A 19,572-nucleotide genomic window follows, 5' to 3' on the forward strand; every position below is an offset into this window, starting at 1 on the left:
GTCTTTGGTGAGTGTCTGCTGCAGTTCTGCATTTATAGAGTGTGTGATTGACCCTCCCCCTTTCTGTGACACACTCTCACACACACACACACCAAGACTCACCCCAAAACACTCACTCACTCACCACCACGCATGCCTCTCTGACCTCTGACTTCACTTACCGCAGAACTACAGCCCCTGTGTGTATGTGAGTGTGCGTGCGTGTGTGTGTGTGTGTGTGTGAATGACTGAGATAAGATAAGACAAAATAATCCCTTATCAGTCCCACAATTTATTATTTAAATCATAAAAAATTGTACGGAATTATGTTCATTTATGTGGAATTACAGTGGTTATATTGAACACGGGATCAGCCTGAGGAATTTACAGCGATATACTGTATAATGCGGCTTTTACAATTTCAAGGTTAATATATCACTTTTCAGCATAATGGCTTCCATGGCAGAATAATTCAAATGAATGAGCCATCATAAAATGATCAGTCAGAATGTAGATAGATAGATAGATAGATTGATACAAATGTTTTTTATTTTTCACACTTGTGTGATGATGTTTTGTGAGTCACATCACAGATTAATGTGAGTAATGGGAGTCCTGGGTGTTGGTTGACCACTCCCCCACAGAGTTTGTGTCATGATTCTCTCTTACTCGTTGATGACGTTATATATAGTGTGTCACTTTCTCAGATACTTTATAATATGTGGTCATAAAAAAACCCTAAATATCTGACAAGCCAGATTTCCACCTCTTGCCAGTCGCCCATGATCATCATGTATTGAGAAAACAAACAGTTTGCAGAAAAGTCTTTGAATGTGAGTGGATCTCACTGACTGTCAGTGTGATGCTGAGCTGTGGAATGCTGGGATGTCATGTTTCGGGGAAGACGAAGGTCTGACCTTTGTTTCCTGATCACACCAACGTGACAGAAAAAGGAAAAGTGCAATGCACTGGAATATTCTTTTACCCTCTTTCTACACAGCGACACACACACTTTTCTGGTGTCTGTAATAATCTCCTTATGTCTCCTTTTTTTCTAAATGTCTATGGTGTTTTCGGCTCGTGTTGGTTAGATTACTTGGCGTCTGTGTTTGGTGAACATAAGAATAGTTATTTATGAGCTTTTAGCCAAGTTTCTGAGCTTTCTGTGAGTATGCAGCATGTCAATATTGATCAAAGGGAAATGTGCCTTTGATTCATGTGCATCGCGGTGGCTACCGTGAAGACGAGCTAATAGAAATGTTTTATAGCAAATTTTCCAAAATACTTTGTTACTGTACTTAAGAACAAAATCCACGCATCTGTACTTTACTTTGTTATTTATGTGTCTTGCGACTTGTACCTTTACCAGTAAATTTTCTCTAACTATCTTTGTTACTCGGGCCACACGGTGGTGAAGTGGTTAGCACTCTCGCCTTGCAGCGAGAAGACCCGGGTTCGAGCCCCGGTTGGAACAAGGGCCTTTCTGCATGGAGTTTGCATGTTCTCCCCGTGTGTGCGTGGGTTCTCTCCGGGTTCTCCGGCTTCCTCCCACAGTCCAAAAACATGCAATGTGGGGATTGGGTGAATTGGACACTCTAGATTGACCATAGTGAGTGTGAGAGTGAATGGTTGTTTGTCTCTATCTGTGTGTGGCCCTGCGATGGACTGGCGAACTGTCCAGGGTGTACCCCACCTATCGCCCGATGAAGCTGAGATTGGCACAGCACCCCCCGCGACCCTCTGGTGGAGGATAAAGCGGTTAGATGATGATGATGATGATCTTTGTTACTCGTTACTACCAAATACAATCAGAAGAAGAAGAGTTGGTAATGGTCTGTGTTTATTTAACTCTTTTCTAGTCTTGATAAGCTGCTTTACACTACAGTTTTGCACTTCACCCTTTCACATGTCTTGCTCAAGGACACATGTAGACTAGCAGTGCCAGGAATTGAACCCACAAACGTCCTGTTTGAAAGTCTACCACTCCGCCACTATGGCTCAATCCTAACGCCTCACTGTTTTTTAAACAATTCTTTTACTTCTAAAACTTAACTTTAAACTTATATCAGAGAATTACTTTTGATACTTAGGTACAGACTTTTACTTAAGTAATATTATAAAGGAAAAAGTGACTTCAACATCTACCAAAGTCATTTTCAGGTACTTTTACTCAAGTATCCCTTGCATTCACTTGCAGAGGATGAAGACTTCCGTTCAGTTTTATTTGTATAGTGCCAAGAGTAACAAGGAAATGACACCCAGAACTCACTTAATAGTTGCAGCTAAATTCACAATTGAACTATAAATCTGCCATAAAGTCACTCTCTCATGTTTGGTGATATGCATGTTTATTGACCGAAAGGAAAGAGATACGATTCAGAAGAAGCCGTAAGGTGCAAAGTGTGTGAAGGGTTAGTCTTTAGATGATGGATCTGATGAGGAAAGCATAGAATTGTATTTAAATAGGGACAATACAGTTAACATTGTTCCAATACAAAGAATACAGCTGATGTGCAGAGGTAGAAGGTGAATTAATGAATTACATTGTATCGCACTCAGAGGCGATTCTAGAGTCTCTTGGGGCCCTAGGCAAAAATTCACAGGGGGCCCCTCCAACCAGTGTTCACCCTTATATAATAAATAATCTGACACTCACAGAAAATGTCAAAGTGCACATTAGTATTTTCTCAAAATGTACAATGTGCAATTTAAAAATAATAGTTAATAAACATCTTGCACTTCGGGCGAAGTACATTTTTTTATAACTTAATTGTGATTTTTTTTTGGATAAAAAAAAAAAATGAAAAAAGCATAATCAAAAATCTGTAGACAGCAATGATGTCGATAGGTCACCTGTTAATGGTCGTACCAGAGTGTACCACACTGTATGAAAAGACACCATTTTACAAGATGGCTAGAACTCAGGATCATTGATCACATGTGTTTTCTACTCCTGTGACTTTATTTGTAAATGGAAAACCTTCATTTTTGATTCATCTGCCCAAGGGTCATCATTCTAACATGCTTATTATTGTAAATATCCAACCAGCCATGTTGATTGCATGGCAGCAACTCTACCATGGCAGACATGGTAAAGACAACAAGGCAGAAGACTACACCAGGTGCCACTTTATGAGGTGTCCTGTGTACCTAATAAAGAGGTCATTGAGTGTATGTGTTACAAAATGTATTATTCTAATTAATAACGTCATTGTTGTTGGTTCCTCAGATCACTGACATATAGATGTCTCGTTGTTTTCCTATATGAACTGTTGAACTTCTTCATATGCTGTCGTATACTTCCTTGTAGGGAAAGTACCGGATTAGCGATGCAATTCTCATGCGATAAGGGATTGTACAGAATTACATAAACACATCTTAAGGAGGGGGATAAAAGAAGCCTTCAAACTGTTACACTTCTACGTAGCACTGTCACTGCTCCACAGCTTGCAGGATTAAAACGTCGTCTTGACTTGTCTCCTCGTCTTTGACCACATTGTTTCCCCCTTTAACATCAGTCACACTTCCTCATTCTAAACACTAGATGGTAGACATGCATTATTTGTGGATACGTTCATGTTCAGACGCACAGGGTTACTGTGTGTCTAAAATGTAGTTTAATCCAAGTCATTTGAACACAGCTCATCTCATTGATTAATGACCATTAATGTGTGTTCTAGATGAACCTTGGTTAAAAAACCGCATACATTTTTGTTAAATCTTGTTAAAACTGTATAATCTGTCATTCTGAAAACTGGTGACAAATCATTTACTTTTCTAAATGTGTCAGTCTGTATTAGACATTTCAGTAAAGTAACAAAATATAAAAAACAAATTCCCAATATTTTCCTGTGTATTTCTGATTCGTCCCTTTCGTTTGAAGGTCTAGACTTTGTGTTTTATTTTGAAATGACTTGCCCCAAGTGACAGACTTCCTCTCCTATTACCAAACATTGTTTTCATCTTCACTTGACAGCCTCTTTTTTCCTGTAAAACCTGTGTGTTCTTTCTTCTCTGGATTATTGTGCTTTTTTTTCCTTTGCTTCGTCGCTGTGGTCGTGTTTGCTCGCCGTTTGGACTGCCATCTCTGGTTTGTGATTCTTGCCTGCTTTATAGCTTTCTTTTTCCTTTGTTTTACTCTTTGTTTATATGAAGTTACTGAGTCTCGCACATTGGAGACACATGAACAGATCCGTTGCACAAATAATGAATGTGATCTCATCAGTAGTCCGCTCAGTTGTGTGGAAGGGAATGTGGGTTTGTAACCGGAGGGTCAAGGGCCGGGGTGCAGCCTCTGAGCAAGGTACACAACTACCATTGATCCCTGGGCACAGATAAATGCTGCCCACTGCCCTTGGTTTGTATGTGTGTGGTCACTACTGGTGTGTAAAAAAAAAGAAACAAGTGGGTCTCAAACTCAAATGACCTGGGTGTGTTTAGTTTGGCTGGTGAAATGAAGAAAAAAAAAGAATCACAGACTTTCAAAATAAAACTCTTTTCATGTGGAGTCATAAAATGTTTACAATACACATTTATGATGCAAAATTAATACTTTTAACCCTTATAGAACATTACTATGTTTAAACGTATAGTATATGCAGAGGCTATAAGAATGTGCAATATTGAGTGTCTTATATCCTTTTTTTTCCAAAACAAACAAGTCAATCTGATGAAGAGAAAATTTCATTTTCACTAACTATATAAAAACAACTGAGACAAAAGTACTCAAAATATTTAAAATCGGACTGAGTTTGTGAAATGTGGAAACACGTCACAGTTCAGAGTTCACGTGGCTCATTTTTATGAACAAAAAGAAAAGAAAAACACTCTTTTTTGTGACTTCCGCCCAATTATTACTACTTTATATCACTACGAAAAATGCCATTTAAAGTGCATCACAACTTTGTCTCAACAACTAAATGTGACCTATAAACACCCCCAAGCTGTCCATATAAGGAGTGGTGTATTATTCCCAGGGCAAATCCGCGGGTTTGAGACCTGTTTGTACTGTGAGCTGTCTCAGTGCTCTTTGTTTATTTTTGACTTTGCATTACTGTGACTTCTTGTTTCTTCTTTAGGCGAATACCTTTCTTCCTGCAGAGAGAAAAAAAAAAAAGTTGTCCCATTGTGACTCACCTTTGTTTTCACTGAACCTTGGTGAGGGAAACAAAGTACAAGGTCAGACCTTGAACTACCCTGATGTATTAAGTCCTACTCTACTCTTTTATAGCCCAGTCAAGCGTCCAGCGCAGCTCCATTCCACCATGTGGGCTACAATCATCCTACTGTGGCTTTGCGTCTGGTTCATCATCCTTCAGTTCAAATGTCGCAGGCCCAAGAACTTTCCCCCAGGACCGACCGCTCTGCCACTGCTGGGAAACATTTTACAGATGAGCCTGGATAACCCACTGAAGGACTTTGAGAGGGTAAGAAGAAGCACTTACAGTAACTTAACAATGTTGCTCTTTCTAATGGCAAAGTATTAGCTCTTATCGTTACGGTTTCATATATATTACTGAAACTTAATGACCACTGGGCTCTTTTTCTTTACATTGTGAATGACTGTGGACAAATAGAGACTCCTATAACAGGGCAGCTGTTTTCACGTGGTTGCATAACACTCTGCACAAAGGTTGCTGCCTGTGTATCTGACTGACCAATAGCAGCGGCTGGGAGTTTTCTTTCCTTCACATGCTCTTGATTTTCCGTGATTGTCTTCTGTTATTTTAAGATCGTGGAACAATATACAGTGTCTGATAGGGATTAGCTTCGTATTCGCAATGTACTGGAAAAGTTCTACTCTAGTTGTACTGTTTGCATGTTGCGCTTTGCACACATTGAACGCGCCTATACTTGATATACTGCACTATAGAGTAGAGTAAAAGATGCAGTTTCGCTCTTTTTCAATAGTATTTCTATGTTTGTAACTTTCTATCAACCAAATATGAGTTTAAAAACCTACAATAATAATAATTTTATTATATATTTTTTTTCGATTCTGAGCAGTATCCTCCTTTGCCATTTGCACACTCAGATTTGGTTACATTGCCATTTAAAAATTAGAATTGTGAATTCCATTCACATGTGATATTTTAATTTTATTTTTGCCAACTTTAATGAAACAAACACCTAAAATCCTAGCCAGCTGACAACATTTATCTGAGGCTATAGATGGCTCATTTTAATTATCTTCCGATGAGGCCGATCATGCCAGCTTCGGGGCCCCCTGGTGGATTGGGGCCTAATATAGCAAGAAACGGTTGTTTGTCACAGTTCTTCTCATCTTCTCATCTTCTCAGTCTCATCCGTCTTTAGTGCTGCACAAACAGTTTTCCCATCTCTTCAGTCTCTCCCAAAGTTCCCCTCATCTCCTCGGCCTCATTCCCCAGTTCCCCCCACCAGACAAAAACAAACAGGGGGCCCCACTACATACCAAACTGCACCGTTTAGCTTTTTGAGTCCTTGAAGTGTTGCATGGTTGATGTCTTTTCTCTGAAACAACAAAGCTTTTGGCAGCAAGCCAGTGCCGGTCTATTATATACTGCTGTTATATAACGTGATGGTATGTAAAGTGAATGTAATTTAAGTTTAACTGATGCATTTTCATTTTTGTTTGTTTGTGCCATGTCGAAGGACATACATTAAATCTTCATCTTAAATTAGGTGATATAGAGTACGGAATATTTAACTGACATGTTGTCCTGTTCCCTGACAGCTAAGGAAGACTTATGGAAATGTCTACAGTTTATACCTCGGTCCAAAACCACTTGTAATGATCAATGGGATGAAGGCAATGAAGGAGGCCCTCGTGACCAGAGCTTCAGATTTTGCTGGACGACCCCAAGACCTGTTTGTAAATCACACCACAGAGGGGACGGGTAAATAAAATTAAAAGTAATTTCATTGTGATTCTAATCTCTCGGTGGAGTAAAGGTAAGGTAAACCTGACAGTCATGCCTATCATCCAAGCAATCATTAATTGTACAAGGGGGATTCTGAAAAACCAAAAAAAAGTCTGGTCAAAGTGTAGTGTAGTGTTTGAGTGAATGAGTCAGCACACAAGAAAATGTGAGGTGGATGTGATGGGACAAACATGCTGCAGGAATAAAAGCTATAGGGCTTCTCCACATGAAACACATCACAAAATAGACCAATATTCCATATCTATAGCTAAAATATTGTATTTCTGGTGAACCTATTTCTGGAAATCCTCTTCATGCCTGGATAACCATTATTAAATACAATTTTATCAAAACCCAGCCTTCAAAAACACACACAAAACACCTTGTAACTACCAGAAGCTGAGTGGTGCAGATACATTATTATCCTGACCGCCTGCCCATGAAGCATGTCCTGCTATAGAGGCCACTTCCTGCTCAAAACCAGAAACATAACAAAGCCTCCTTGATGGAGGTCATTACTGTGAATACAATGTAAAGGAAAGAAACCAGTTTTTTCAACAGGTCTCAAGAGACAGCAAACGTACAAAAACACACACACACACACACATATAAGTATATGTATATATATACAAGAGTTTGAGAACCACTGCTCTAGGTAACTTGTTTAATAGCTGCACAAGATTGCCAACATTTTAAGAGACAAATTCTTCGAGCTAACTTCCTGTCATCAGGAGTCCCCTCCTTCTAAATGGTCTGTATTTATGTTGCACTTTTCTCAAAGGGATAAGTGTCTTGCCCAAGGTACGATCAGGCATTGTGGATTAGGTGAGCCAGGAAACAAACCTGCAACCTTCAAATTGAAAGACAACCACTGAGCTGCCGTCACCTGCTTCTTCCTGTCGTCCTTTCTAGTTGCACAGTACAGTGTTTTTAAATGTGTATGAATTTACTGACCTGGAGTAGAACAACAATGCTCACTCTGGACCGTGACACGTTTTCTCGACTTGTCGCAGGAGTGATTCTGGCAGACTATGGCCCCGTTTGGAGGGATCACCGTCGCTTTGCTCTGATGACCCTGAGAAACTTTGGTCTGGGGAAAACGTCTATGGAGGACAGGATTCATGGAGAGCTTCAATACACCATAAAGGAACTGCAGGAAAACAATGGCATGCCATACTTGGGTTCACTCTATCCTCAAACATGATATGACATCGTGTGTGTATGTTTGGCTTCCTGTTAATGAAGATGTTGATGATGTCTTTTTTTTTATAGGCAAGACCCTGTGTCCCCAACATATGTTTCATAACGTATCCTCCAACATCATCTGCCAGGTCCTGTTTGGCAAACGCTACAACTATCAAGACAAGTTCATGACAGAGATAGTTAGGTGCTTTACAGAGAATTCCAAAATGGCGAATGGACCATGGGCTATGGTGAGTCTTAGTTAAGATTCTCAGTCATCCAGGTCATGGTATTGAATTGGACTCTTCACTAATCAGCCATCACTGAAGATAAAACCCCTTCGAGAACCTCAAACTATTGCAAACCAAACCCCCAACTTTGTTCCCAGAATTGTACGGACATCACATTCAACCAGGCACTTATTGGACACCAGCTGTCAATCACTCTGGTGTCCACTCATATGCACGATGCGTTATCATCTAACCTCCTCTAAATGGGAGCCATGATCATGTGAAACCCTGGCAAATATTCCCATTAACTTTCATTCAAATGGAGTTCTTTTTGCAGCCAGTGGAGTCGCCCCCTGGTGGCTGACTTTTACTTTCTTCCCACTCCCTGGATTTCACTTTGCAAAGTTGCACTGTCACCCGCTTTTGGTGCTAGAGGAGAGGTTACAGCAATGTTGGTGAAAGGGTTGTTGATGTTTGAACAGAAATACCTGCAGTGCCCTTTGAAAGGCTGCACCCCCTACATTCATGCAATTGTTGTATGATCGATGAGGCCGCCTTTTCAGGATGAAGCAGAGGAATGACCACAACAGGTCTATTCAGATTAGACAAGTTATGTTTCGGCATGTTTTATTTATAAAATCACTTCCTACTTCAAACATGAGTAAGCACCGGCACACCGACTCGTTTCATTGCAGTAATATTCAACATTTGTAGATAAAATCAACGTACAGAGCATCTCGTGCCTGCCGTAGAATCTGCATGTGTGGATTCAAATAAACTAATGAATTTCTGTGTCTTTCTTTACAGCTGTATGACTCACTTCCAATGATTCGCAGTTGGCCACTACCCTTCAGAAAGGCCTTTGAAAATGTGAAGGTAGGAAGGACTGACTTGACATCTTGACTGATATCCAAGTCAATTGAGGATGACAATGTCTAAATTGCCGTATTAAGTATACAAACAATCACAAATGTAAAGCAACAAACTGTGTCACTGACCCGTTGACATGCTTTGTTATGTCTTTTTAGACTGTTCAGAAAATGGCAACTGATTTGATGGAGGCGCACAAGAAGATCAGAGTTCCTAAAGAGCCGCAGGACTTTGTTGACTGTTATATGGATGAACTTGATAAGGTGCATGGTTGTGTGTTTGTGTGTGTACTCATAATTGTTTCTGGCATAAACACTGACCTTGTCGGGACCAAAACCTCCTGCTCATGGGGCAGAACCTACTTTTTCCGACACAATGAGGCACATGCTAATAAACCGACGCTTGTTATCACCTCTAGTTCTTGCATCCCATGTTTGTTTTTAACAGAGTCCTCTTTTTTGTAGAGAGTGGATCAAGCCTCATCCTTTTCAGAGGACCAACTCAGAGGGAACGCTCTAGATCTTCACTTTGCTGGAACTGACACAACCTCCAACACCCTGCTTTTTGGTATCCTCTACCTCATGGCCTACCCACACATACAAGGTGTGTCCACATGTTTATATGGAAGGCTTTACCTCTCCTTTAATGGCTCTGTATAGCTCTGTATAAGAATCACATAAGGACACAGCTCTGACAGTGTAGCCCCAACATATTTGTGTACCTTCAGTCAAGGGAGAACTGTTGTCTAACAATCCGGTGACTCAAGTAATGATTAATTTCCACGCTGAGGTCTGGACCCACAGTGCAGTGTCAGACACATATGTAGAAGGGAAAGCTAGTCTTTTAATCAAAAACCAGGTTGGTCCACGGAAAACCCAAAGTAGTAGGCAGAGGTACAAAACAACAGGCTAAAGCAGAGTAAAAAAGAGGAACATCTGGTTGACAAAACTCATGTAAGTTTGGAACATGTAACTCATGTTAGTCTCGACTAGAAACCTGTATGCATGGCATCTATTTTATACTTGATATGAAACAATGTACAATGTATTTATCCCTGCTTAATAAAAACTTCTATCTATCTATTACTCTTACCACTACTGCTGCTACTGCTATTACTGTAACTACTATGGTTATTGCTGCCACTATTGCTGTTACTGCCTCTACCACTAGCACTACTTCTACAATACTACTACTACTACTACTGCTATAACAATATCTCCTCCCTCATCTGTTTCTCAGAGCGTTGTCAGCAAGAGATAGACCAGGTGCTAGAAGGATGCGATCTGGCCACTTTTGATGACAGACATAAAATGCCCTACGTGCAGGTCAGTCATCAGACACATTTCCTATTATAAATGCAGCTGGGTGAATATTTAATGCTAAGATTTGGTAGAAATATTATAGATTATTCACAAACTATTGGTGAGATAAGTGAATTTACGTTGGAATCCTTGTGGTCTAACTGGTGTGGTGTCAGCACATTAATGACATGTACTGTATACCAGTCTGTTTGACTATTTGTCATCTCAGGTCAAACAAAGCAATTAAAAAAAAACATGTCTTAATCTCTCTTTGTTCAGGCTGTAATCCATGAAGTGCAGAGGAACGCCAACACTGTTCCACTCAGCGTCTTCCATGCAACAACTGTAGACACAGAGCTCATGGGATATTCCATTCCTAAGGTGAGTGGACAGTGAACAGCACAAAAAAGGCCCAGAATTCTTTTTGCACCACAATCAATTCATGGCAGCAACATTTTTTTTTCTTTGCTCCATTTTCTCCTCAGGGGACGATGATCATCCCGAACCTGTCTTCAGTACTCTGCGAAGAGGGAGAGTGGAAATTCCCCCATGACTTCAACCCTGAAAACTTCCTCAATGATGAGGGAGAGTTTGTCAAACCTGAAGCCTTCATGCCCTTCTCTGCAGGTAAAGAGCTCCGGACGTCAGTGAACACCTGATTTTCATCTGGAACAATTGGTTCACACCCGATAAAAAGTGCTTTTGAGGTTTAGTTACACTTGAATATAGCTGGTGAATCTGGGAGCTGTCATATGAAGTGTACATTTCTAATTTTACCTGTACTTTTTATGCAGCATTAATTTTGACAACAATGTCTAGGAAGTCTAGGAATTTGAACTTCCTGTCAAACTTGACCCTCATGTGGAGGATAAAGCAGTAGAAGATGAATGAACGATTATTACATGCGGTATAAATCAAACTCTGATATCTTTTGGGTTTTTTTTCTTTCAGGTCCTCGCATGTGTCTCGGAGAGGGTCTGGCTCGTATGGAGCTCTTCCTCATCACCGTGACTCTGCTGAGGAAGTTTAAGTTTATTTGGCCCGAGGACGCCGGAGAACCAGACTTCACTCCGGTCTATGGCGTCACTCTATCTCCCAAACCTTACCGCATGAAGGTCCAACTCAGAGCGACGCAGTGATGTGCTCTGCAGTCAGAAGCATGGCAGGAAAAATGATGCAGATGGTTCAGTTATTCTTCAGAACAAAAACAATGTCCGTGGTTAAGATTGTGCCCAGGAAACGTCTACAAGGTCAACAGCGTCTGTGTCGGGCAGTGGTGGTTCATGGATTTGGACCATCAGCTAACAACATGTCCACCAACAAAAACCAGATAACAATATGCTAAGCTAACTTCATATAACAATACTAAATATATCTGTTTGTGCGTCCCAAGATGATTATGTTAATGAAACTTACTTAACTGACAAAATAAAGGGCATTATTAACAAAGTCGTTGTTTGTCCGTTGTTATTATATAATAATATTATAATATATGTATATGTATATATTTATATATATATATGTATATATTAATGCTGTGTTTTATCATCTGGAATACAGGGCTGTTTCTTTGGATCCTCCCCCAAAGAATGAGCTTAAAAAGAGAGAGAGATAAATTATGGAGCTTTAACATTTACTAATAAAATGATCACACACACAAACCTTTCCTGAGGACGGAAGATTCAACCATGTTCAGTGTGTACAATTTCACTATTTCACAAAGTATTGCCTTCATTTAATCGCGTAAAAATCTCTTTGAATAAATCTTTAAAAAGACAGTTTTGGTCAGCAGGACAACACATAACAGACAAACAAACACAGCTGTATACACTGCCTACAGGTTTGGTTTGGTTTAGTTTATTTTTGCACCAAAAACAAAACAAAACACTGACCATTAGAAATGTTAAATCCTGTAAAAATGACTGAGTTTCTGTCATGCATCGTTAGTTGTGTTCGTTTAAGTTCAGTGCCACTTCCTGTTTTATTTTGGTAAGGGGTTTTCTCTACTTCCTGTGAGCACCTTCTCTGCCTTGTTCTGTGTCTCACTTGATTCCCTGATTGTTTTCACCTGGTGCTCCTTACCCTCACACCCTATATATACTCCCTTCTCCCATTTCCTGTTGCCAGAGTGTCTTGCGTGTTTTGTCTTGTTTTAAACTCAAGTTTTTATTTTTATTTCAGTTAAGGAAAACGTCTTTTTCAATTTTAAGTTTTCGTTATTTCTAACTGTAATAACCTTGATGAGTCGCAGGTGTGCATGTGTGATTGTGTCTTGGTGGATCCTTGGAGCTGATTGGTCCAGTGCACAGGAGGTTCCAGTATAAGAGGCCTGATCATTGCCAGCAAACATTTTGAAAAAATAAAAAAGAATTAACCTTTAAAATGGTTTGTTTTGTGTTGGTGATCAGGTTTTCCCCAAGGCCTGGTCCTAACACACAGTTTTAAGGAGAGTTTAATGAATCATATTAAAGCAACACTAAAAGAAAAAATGAGAGTGAGGAGTGTGACTGCCAGGTGCTCCCAGTTGACTTAATTAACTCCGCCCACTTACCTGTAAGAACTGGGGTTCCTGAAGATCCAAGATAAATGCACAGAGCTGGTCTTCTGAAAATGAGCTCTTATCTTCTCTCTTTACAGATAGAACAGATGAATGAATGAATGTATGAATACATAACTAGTGGAAAAGGTTATCAGACAGATAGGAGATTCCACAGCAGGGCCTTCACAGATCACATATACTGATGGTTCTAGTTAGGTCTGCAAGGGCTTATTTACCATCTGGGTCAAATCAGTTAAGAAGTGACTATGTCACTCTTGTATACGTTCAAAGGTTGTGTGTGCTTGACTCGAGCCTATAAATCTTCAGCCAAAAGGGGAATAATATAAGGACACAGCAGATTGTGCTGAATCACAGCGTGATCATGTTTTCATCTGCGACGCTGCTCTTTGTGGCCGTTCTGCTCTTTCTGCTCCTGTTTCGGAACAACAGGGGTAAAAAATTCCCTCCGGGCCCGCAGGCCGTCCCTGTCTTTGGAAATCTGCTGCAACTCAACCTGGAGAATCCCCTTGCAGATCTGGAGAGGGTAATGTTAAATATGTAGAGAATTACTGTGTAAAACAACATGAACGGTAACGGTGTAATTGCAAGAGTTTGTACAGCCACTCATTGGAAAAGTAAATGTTTTGCTTTCCAGTAAAATGTATTACATTTTCTTTTTTGTTGTTATGGCAACCACACTGATTATTGTACCAGACAAAAGCCTTTAGTTGCAGTGTGCAAATAAGACGTGTCTCTGTCTCCAGTTTGCCAAACGCTATGGTAACGTCTACAGCCTTTTCTTCGGTGCCAGGCCGATGGTGGTTGTCAACGGGCTGCAGGCGCTGAAAGAAGCCTTCGTCAACAAAGCTGCCGACTTCTCTGGCAGACCACAAGACTTGATGGTCAATCATGCTGTTCAAATTAAAGGTGCAGTGCAAGATTTGGCCCAATCCATCCAGCTCCTACAGACACAAACAATATTATCCCTTTCAACACCTAAGCCTCAATTTTTTTTTAACATTTTTAATATAAAAGGGCCAGAAAATGTCCTGTGAGCTCAGTGATTTTGCCCATTTTTCAAGAATAACTTTCAATATGTGGCAGTTATTTTCAATTTGCTGCATGTTAAAAAAGTGTAAAAGTAGTTGAACTTGAACACATGAACACCAGATCTTGTGTGTCTAAATTTGAACACTATAAAACATATTTAAAATAACATGTGTTTGAGTTTTTGAAAAAAAGACACAAGCCTTTTTCCAACGCTCCCCTTTCTGGTGACAAAGACACTGATTCGCCGGCTCCCTGAAAACAATGGTACAGAAAAAAATTCCGGTTTTCTTTTATTTCTAAAAACCCAAGAGCAGAAAGTTTGGGAGTCCAAGAGGAAACATTAGCTGCTGTGTGTTACTCTAACATCAATCATTCCCTCATTTTAGAGATGTTTTATTTAGGGCAACTGATAATAGTGTCATGGTTCTTGACGTGCATCGAAGGAAGAAAGGTGCTTTAGTGCATGCACGTACAGTCTTGCATGTTCCTGCATGCATGTCTGCCTCTGTTTTGGTCTTTGGGAACATTTATATGCTGTGTTCTGGACCTTTGATCGACTATAAAACTGAACAGGGAGTGACTGTTTGTATTCCTGGCGGTGTAGGTGTTGACAAGAAGCATTTTCTGAACCTTAGCGGGCGCTTCATTGTGTTTTCAGTCATACTCCGACATGTTTTTAGTCGTCTTTCTTTACCGGCACAGTGTTGTTGTTATTACCTCCTACCACCATCTGTCTTGACATGAAATAACAATGGACCACATGCGATCTAAGCACTGCTGTACTGTGCTGTGCTGATAGAGTTCATCAGCATTGTGTGAACTATCTGGCCGGGTTTGTTTGCACAAGAGCCATGGAACTGACAAACCACATTAAACAAAGGTGAAGAGCCTTCATAATGCAGCCCCTACCTCAAGGAAAATGTTTAACCATCTCCAGCCCAGTCTGCCACACAGTAGAGTAATAAAAGTCCATGTGCATTGACCCACTGTTCAGTGTTTCCATGAGTGGGCAGAAGAGATTTTTCCTGATGAGGTAGTTTCCGTGTGGACCGTGAAGGACATGAGGGTAAATCAGTAAAATTAGACGTTTAGATTTCAAGCAGATAGACACCAGATAATCTCAAGATATGAAGTGTTGAGCATAAAGAGTCCAAAGTGACATAAATGATTTCACAATCCTTCTGCTGTGCTGTTTTAAAACCAGATTGAGGATTCAAAACTCTTGTTTTTTTTTGTCATTAGCAAATAGAATAAAATATAATGGGCACACACTGGTACGAATATGTCCACTTGTTGTTTTCGGCTCGAGAATATGCTCGGGTCCTATTTCCTTTAATTATACAGGAAAATGCTCGGGTCCTATTTCCTTTAATAATACAGGAAATACCTCAATGTAAAGAGATGCCAGTTCATAAAAATCCTGATAATGGCTCCATCTGGTGGCAACTGTGGTGAAGAAAATACTCACTAAATAAAAATCCTGTGTAGAATTAACTGTTTTGATCATTGTTGACTAGTATTATTATGTGAAAAAACACAAGATTTGCCTTTTTAAACATGACTTTATTTGATTGTTAACCAACATTTGGTGTTACAAATGGTGTAAATGGTTTAAACAGTATCTACTGTATAAAAATGTCTATGATTCAGGCTCCTACAAAGAGCCAGAATGCAAATCAGATTGCAGAGTGCAATATTTTCAATATTCTGGTTCCAGTCGTGAAAAAACACACTTCACAGGTCTAAGTTGCCTCTTTGTGTTTTAGCTCCTGGAGTCATTCTGGCGGATTACAATCCGGCGTGGAGAGAGCAGCGGCGCTTTGGCCTGATGACGCTGAGAAACTTTGGTCTGGGCAAACACACGATGGAGCAGAGGATCATGGGAGAGATGCTTCACATTGCAAAGGTTCTGGAGGAAAGTGTCGGTATGAAAGGACCGTTTTGGTAAAACACTGATATTAGGCAGGACCGGCAATGGACTTTCTGAACCTTTGAGCCATTTGTTTTAACTTTAACCTAAGTCAGTGTTGTGTCAAAGAATCACTGGTCATGTTGTTTTTCTCAGGTAAGACCATGAATCCTGGCCAGCTCTTCCATAACGCAGCCTCCAACGTCATCTGCCAAGTTCTGTTTGCCAATCGCTTTGACTACGACGACGAGTTCATGAAGTTTTCAGTTGGACTTTTTCAGGAAACTTCCAAAATAATCAACGGTCGCTGGTCAATGGTAAGTTTATCCACACCGTATCGTGGCATCACTGTGTGTCCGTGTGTTCTCAGCAGGGGCGTCAGACAAAATTTTGGGCCCTATACACAAGTGGGGCCCCCCCTCCTCTCTTGATCCATGTCTGTTGCACAGAATTTTAGAAATGTTTAAAAATGTGAGAAATATAAGACCCTTGAAATTCAGCTCAGGTGCCAACCATTCGGATGTTTCTACATCTTAACTGGAGCCCACTTGTGATAAATAAGATTGATGGTTTGGAAAGGCACACACCTCTCTACAGGAGATAGACAATGCACATGAGAGCAAAAACCAAACCATAAGGTCAAAGTAAGTGCCTGAAGAGCTCAGGATTGTTGCGAGGCACATATCTGGGGGGAAAACTACAAAATCTCAAATAAAAGAGGCTTTTCACAACCAGGACTCTTCCAAGAGCTGGTCATCTGGCCTAACTGAGCAATCTATGGGAAAAGGGCCTCAGTAAGAGAGGGCACCATGACCCAGATGGTCACTGTGACTCAGCTGCAGAGATCCTGTGTGGAGACAGGACAGCGTTCCAGAAGGACAAACATCACTGCAGCCCACATACACAGCAGTAGAAGCCACGTACAATCAGCTGGATGGAAAACTTGTCTTGTTGTCTACAGATTTATGACTCTCTTCCAATGGTGCGCAACCTTCCACTGCCCTTCCAGAGAGCCTTCAAGCTGTTTGGGGTATGTTGTGTGCGTGTGTGGCAGCCATTATAAAATCAAGAACAACAACAACTAAAGAAAATTGAAAGATACATTTTTCTTTACTTTGCAGGCGTCACATGAAAGACGTTTACAAATGTTGGCTGAGAACAAAAAGACCAGAGTTCCTGGTAAACCCCGGCATTTCATAGACTGTTACCTGGATGAACTGGACACGGTACGTGAATCTCCCTCTGATAACCTTTTCCACTAGTTATGTATGCATTCATTTATTCATGCATTCATCTGTTATATCTGTAAAGAGAGAAGATAAGAGCTCATTTTCAGAAGACCAGCTCTGTGCATTTATCTTGGATCTTCACTTTGCTGGAACTGACACGACTGCCAACACCCTGCTCACCGCCTTCCTCTACCTGATGAACTTCCCACAGATACAGGGTATCTATCTTATGTGAACTTATCTATCATAACTTGTCATATTACTGCCCCCTGTCGTCACTGGTGAGAACTGCAGTTGTTGCATTGATGACTTAAGTTCAGTTGATAGTATAAGAAAATAAACCTCACTGTGATTCCCTTGTCATCCATGATGTCTGTCCCTCAGAGCGCTGCCAACAGGAAATAGACAAAGTTTTGGTCGGGAAGGATGAAACCACTTTTGAGGACAGACACCAGATGCCCTATGTGCAGGTTCAAAGATGACTGGAACACTTAAAAACCCCACACAATCTCTTAAATGTTGTACCCACTCTGTCTCTCTTTGACACACAGGCTGTCCTTCATGAGATCCAGAGGGTGGCGAACACCGTTCCCCTCGCTGTTTTCCACAGCACCACGAAAGACACAGAGTTACTGGGATACTCCATACCGAAGGTGAGCTGTCATGTGCTCGCTTGGAAGTGATTTTTACGTGCCACAATTTACTGATTTCAACATCAAAGTCACAGCTGAGATGAAGAAAAGTTGTCGTTCTGCTCTTCAGGGAACCATCGTCATCCCCAACCTGTCGTCAGTGTTGGTGGAGGAGGGACAGTGGAAATTCCCCCATGAGTTTAACCCTGAAAACTTCCTCAATGACCAGGGAGAGTTTGTCAAACCAGAGGCCTTCATGCCTTTCTCTACAGGTTTGTGAAATGAGTATTATGTCCATAGATAAGTAAAGTAAGCTGTACTCATCGTGCTTACTGTATGTTGCGGGGATTCTAAACCCACAGGTCCTCGAGTCTGTCTCGGAGAGGCTCTGGCTCGCATGGAGCTGTTCATCTTTGTCGTGTCTCTGCTGAGGAAGTTCAAGTTCATCTGGCCCGAGGACGCCGGGAAACCAGACTTCACTCCTCTTTTTGGGTCGACTCAGATGCCCAAACCATATCCCATGAAGGTCCAAGTCAGAGCAACAGACGTCACCGACTGACCCGAGACACATGCGAGGACCCTTATAAATAAATGATATAAGGAATAATAAAAAGTCAATTTGTGTGAGTATGTTGAAACATTTCTCTGTCTAAAACCTGCAGTTTTGACAGCTTGGTTTATTCTCACTGCTCTCATGGGAAGGGAACTTGGGTTGCCAGTTTGAGTCCCCAGGCTGGGCCTGAGCAAGGTACCCAACCCCCATTGCTCTAGAAAGGTTTCTAGTAGAGGATGGGTTAAATGCAGAGAAGGAATTTCCCTACGGGGATTAATAAAAGTACAAGCAAACATTGACTGTGCAATTTCACGTCTAAGTGAAAATGTGAACAAACTGTCACTGTCAGGTGAATTTACAGATGGAACAGAGATCACTGATGAGACCCATCAACTCTAAATACAACCCACACTTTGATAAGCACAAGCTATAAAGAGAGAAATGTACATCTGCCACACTGTGGACTATTATGATTCTGAAAGGTAAATAACACCAGCAGCACAAACCTCATTTTCAGTTGTTTACCTATACCAGAATTCTCAAACTCGTGGCTCATCCCTTAATATTAAGCTATTTCTGTATGTTATTTTTAGTCATAGATTAATTTTGCCTCATAAATACATACACATCGTCGTGATGTCTTGATGGAAATTTGTGGTATAATTTTAAGCTCATATCACCCTTGATATGAGCTTATTATTGAGCTTCATTACTCAAGGTCATTTGAGTTTGAGAGCCCTGACCTATACTGTTATCAATAGAAGTAGATGTTATAGACCATGTATTAAAAGAAAACAGACAGTCCTCCTGAAGCCAACCAGGAAATAAGAATATAAGAATAGCCACCAGGGGGCAACTCCACTGGAAGTCTATGGGAAAATTAGCTTTTACATTTTCCTGAGGAGTTAATGGTCTCACTCATGAACATGATGTCAATTTTGTGACATCCATTTAGAAGAAGTACACAAAGCACATGTGAGTGGACAGCTGGTATTATCCAATAGGAGCCTGGTGTCAGGTGATGTCTGTGAAACATGGTGCTCGGCCTAATCTAATTCCTCTGGGTGACATCACGATGTCCAAAAGCAGTACCAAGATGATGGTCCAATATAAGAAAAGAGGATATATCCGTTATTTTAAAGCTTTAAGAAGAACACTTTTCGTCCAGATGTTTCACGTGAAGACATTAGTGATCA

At 40.7% G+C, this 19,572-nt stretch overlaps 2 protein-coding genes across 3 annotated transcripts; both read left to right on the forward strand.

Annotated features, from left to right (window-relative positions):
* Positions 1 to 3,927: 3,927 nt before the first annotated feature.
* On the forward strand, positions 3,928 to 11,913 carry LOC122775984 (cytochrome P450 2J6-like). Of its 2 annotated transcripts, none has more exons than XM_044036272.1 (12): positions 3,928 to 4,069; positions 5,210 to 5,405; positions 6,695 to 6,857; positions 7,895 to 8,047; positions 8,154 to 8,314; positions 9,101 to 9,169; positions 9,322 to 9,426; positions 9,628 to 9,766; positions 10,403 to 10,488; positions 10,744 to 10,845; positions 10,950 to 11,091; positions 11,416 to 11,913. In XM_044036272.1, exons 2-12 carry the CDS (start codon positions 5,244 to 5,246, stop codon positions 11,601 to 11,603), a joined length of 1,470 nt encoding a protein of 489 aa, XP_043892207.1. In that variant the 5' UTR covers positions 3,928 to 4,069; positions 5,210 to 5,243; the 3' UTR covers positions 11,604 to 11,913. The 2 variants fall into 2 exon arrangements, with proteins under 2 accessions (XP_043892207.1, XP_043892206.1); XM_044036271.1 differs by lacking the exon at positions 3,928 to 4,069 and adding an exon at positions 5,117 to 5,136.
* A 1,232-nt stretch (positions 11,914 to 13,145) lies between these two features.
* LOC122775983 (cytochrome P450 2D15-like) lies at positions 13,146 to 18,453 on the forward strand. Its single transcript, XM_044036270.1, has 11 exons — positions 13,146 to 13,547; positions 13,768 to 13,930; positions 15,820 to 15,978; positions 16,119 to 16,279; positions 16,924 to 16,992; positions 17,084 to 17,188; positions 17,274 to 17,409; positions 17,576 to 17,661; positions 17,743 to 17,844; positions 17,954 to 18,095; positions 18,186 to 18,453. Exons 1-11 carry the CDS (start codon positions 13,386 to 13,388, stop codon positions 18,380 to 18,382), a joined length of 1,482 nt encoding a protein of 493 aa, XP_043892205.1. The 5' UTR covers positions 13,146 to 13,385; the 3' UTR covers positions 18,383 to 18,453.
* Positions 18,454 to 19,572: the final 1,119 nt, after the last annotated feature.

This window comes from Solea senegalensis, linkage group LG10, assembly GCF_019176455.1.
Source record: "Solea senegalensis isolate Sse05_10M linkage group LG10, IFAPA_SoseM_1, whole genome shotgun sequence".
NCBI classification, from domain to species: Eukaryota; Metazoa; Chordata; class Actinopteri; order Pleuronectiformes; family Soleidae; genus Solea; species Solea senegalensis.

Excerpts from the sequence above, each read along its gene's own strand:
- LOC122775983 (XM_044036270.1), top strand. The coding sequence starts at position 13,386 with ATGTTTTCATCTGCGACGCTGCTCTTTGTGGCCGTTCTGCTCTTTCTG. Across the intron at positions 16,993-17,083 it reads GAGCCTTCAAGCTGTTTGGG|GCGTCACATGAAAGACGTTT; the intron begins GTATGTTGTGTG and ends TTTACTTTGCAG. Across the intron at positions 17,410-17,575 it reads GAACTTCCCACAGATACAGG|AGCGCTGCCAACAGGAAATA; the intron begins GTATCTATCTTA and ends TCTGTCCCTCAG.
- LOC122775984 (XM_044036272.1), top strand. The coding sequence starts at position 5,244 with ATGTGGGCTACAATCATCCTACTGTGGCTTTGCGTCTGGTTCATCATC. Across the intron at positions 8,048-8,153 it reads GGAACTGCAGGAAAACAATG|GCAAGACCCTGTGTCCCCAA; the intron begins GCATGCCATACT and ends TTTTTTTTATAG. Across the intron at positions 10,489-10,743 it reads ATAAAATGCCCTACGTGCAG|GCTGTAATCCATGAAGTGCA; the intron begins GTCAGTCATCAG and ends CTCTTTGTTCAG.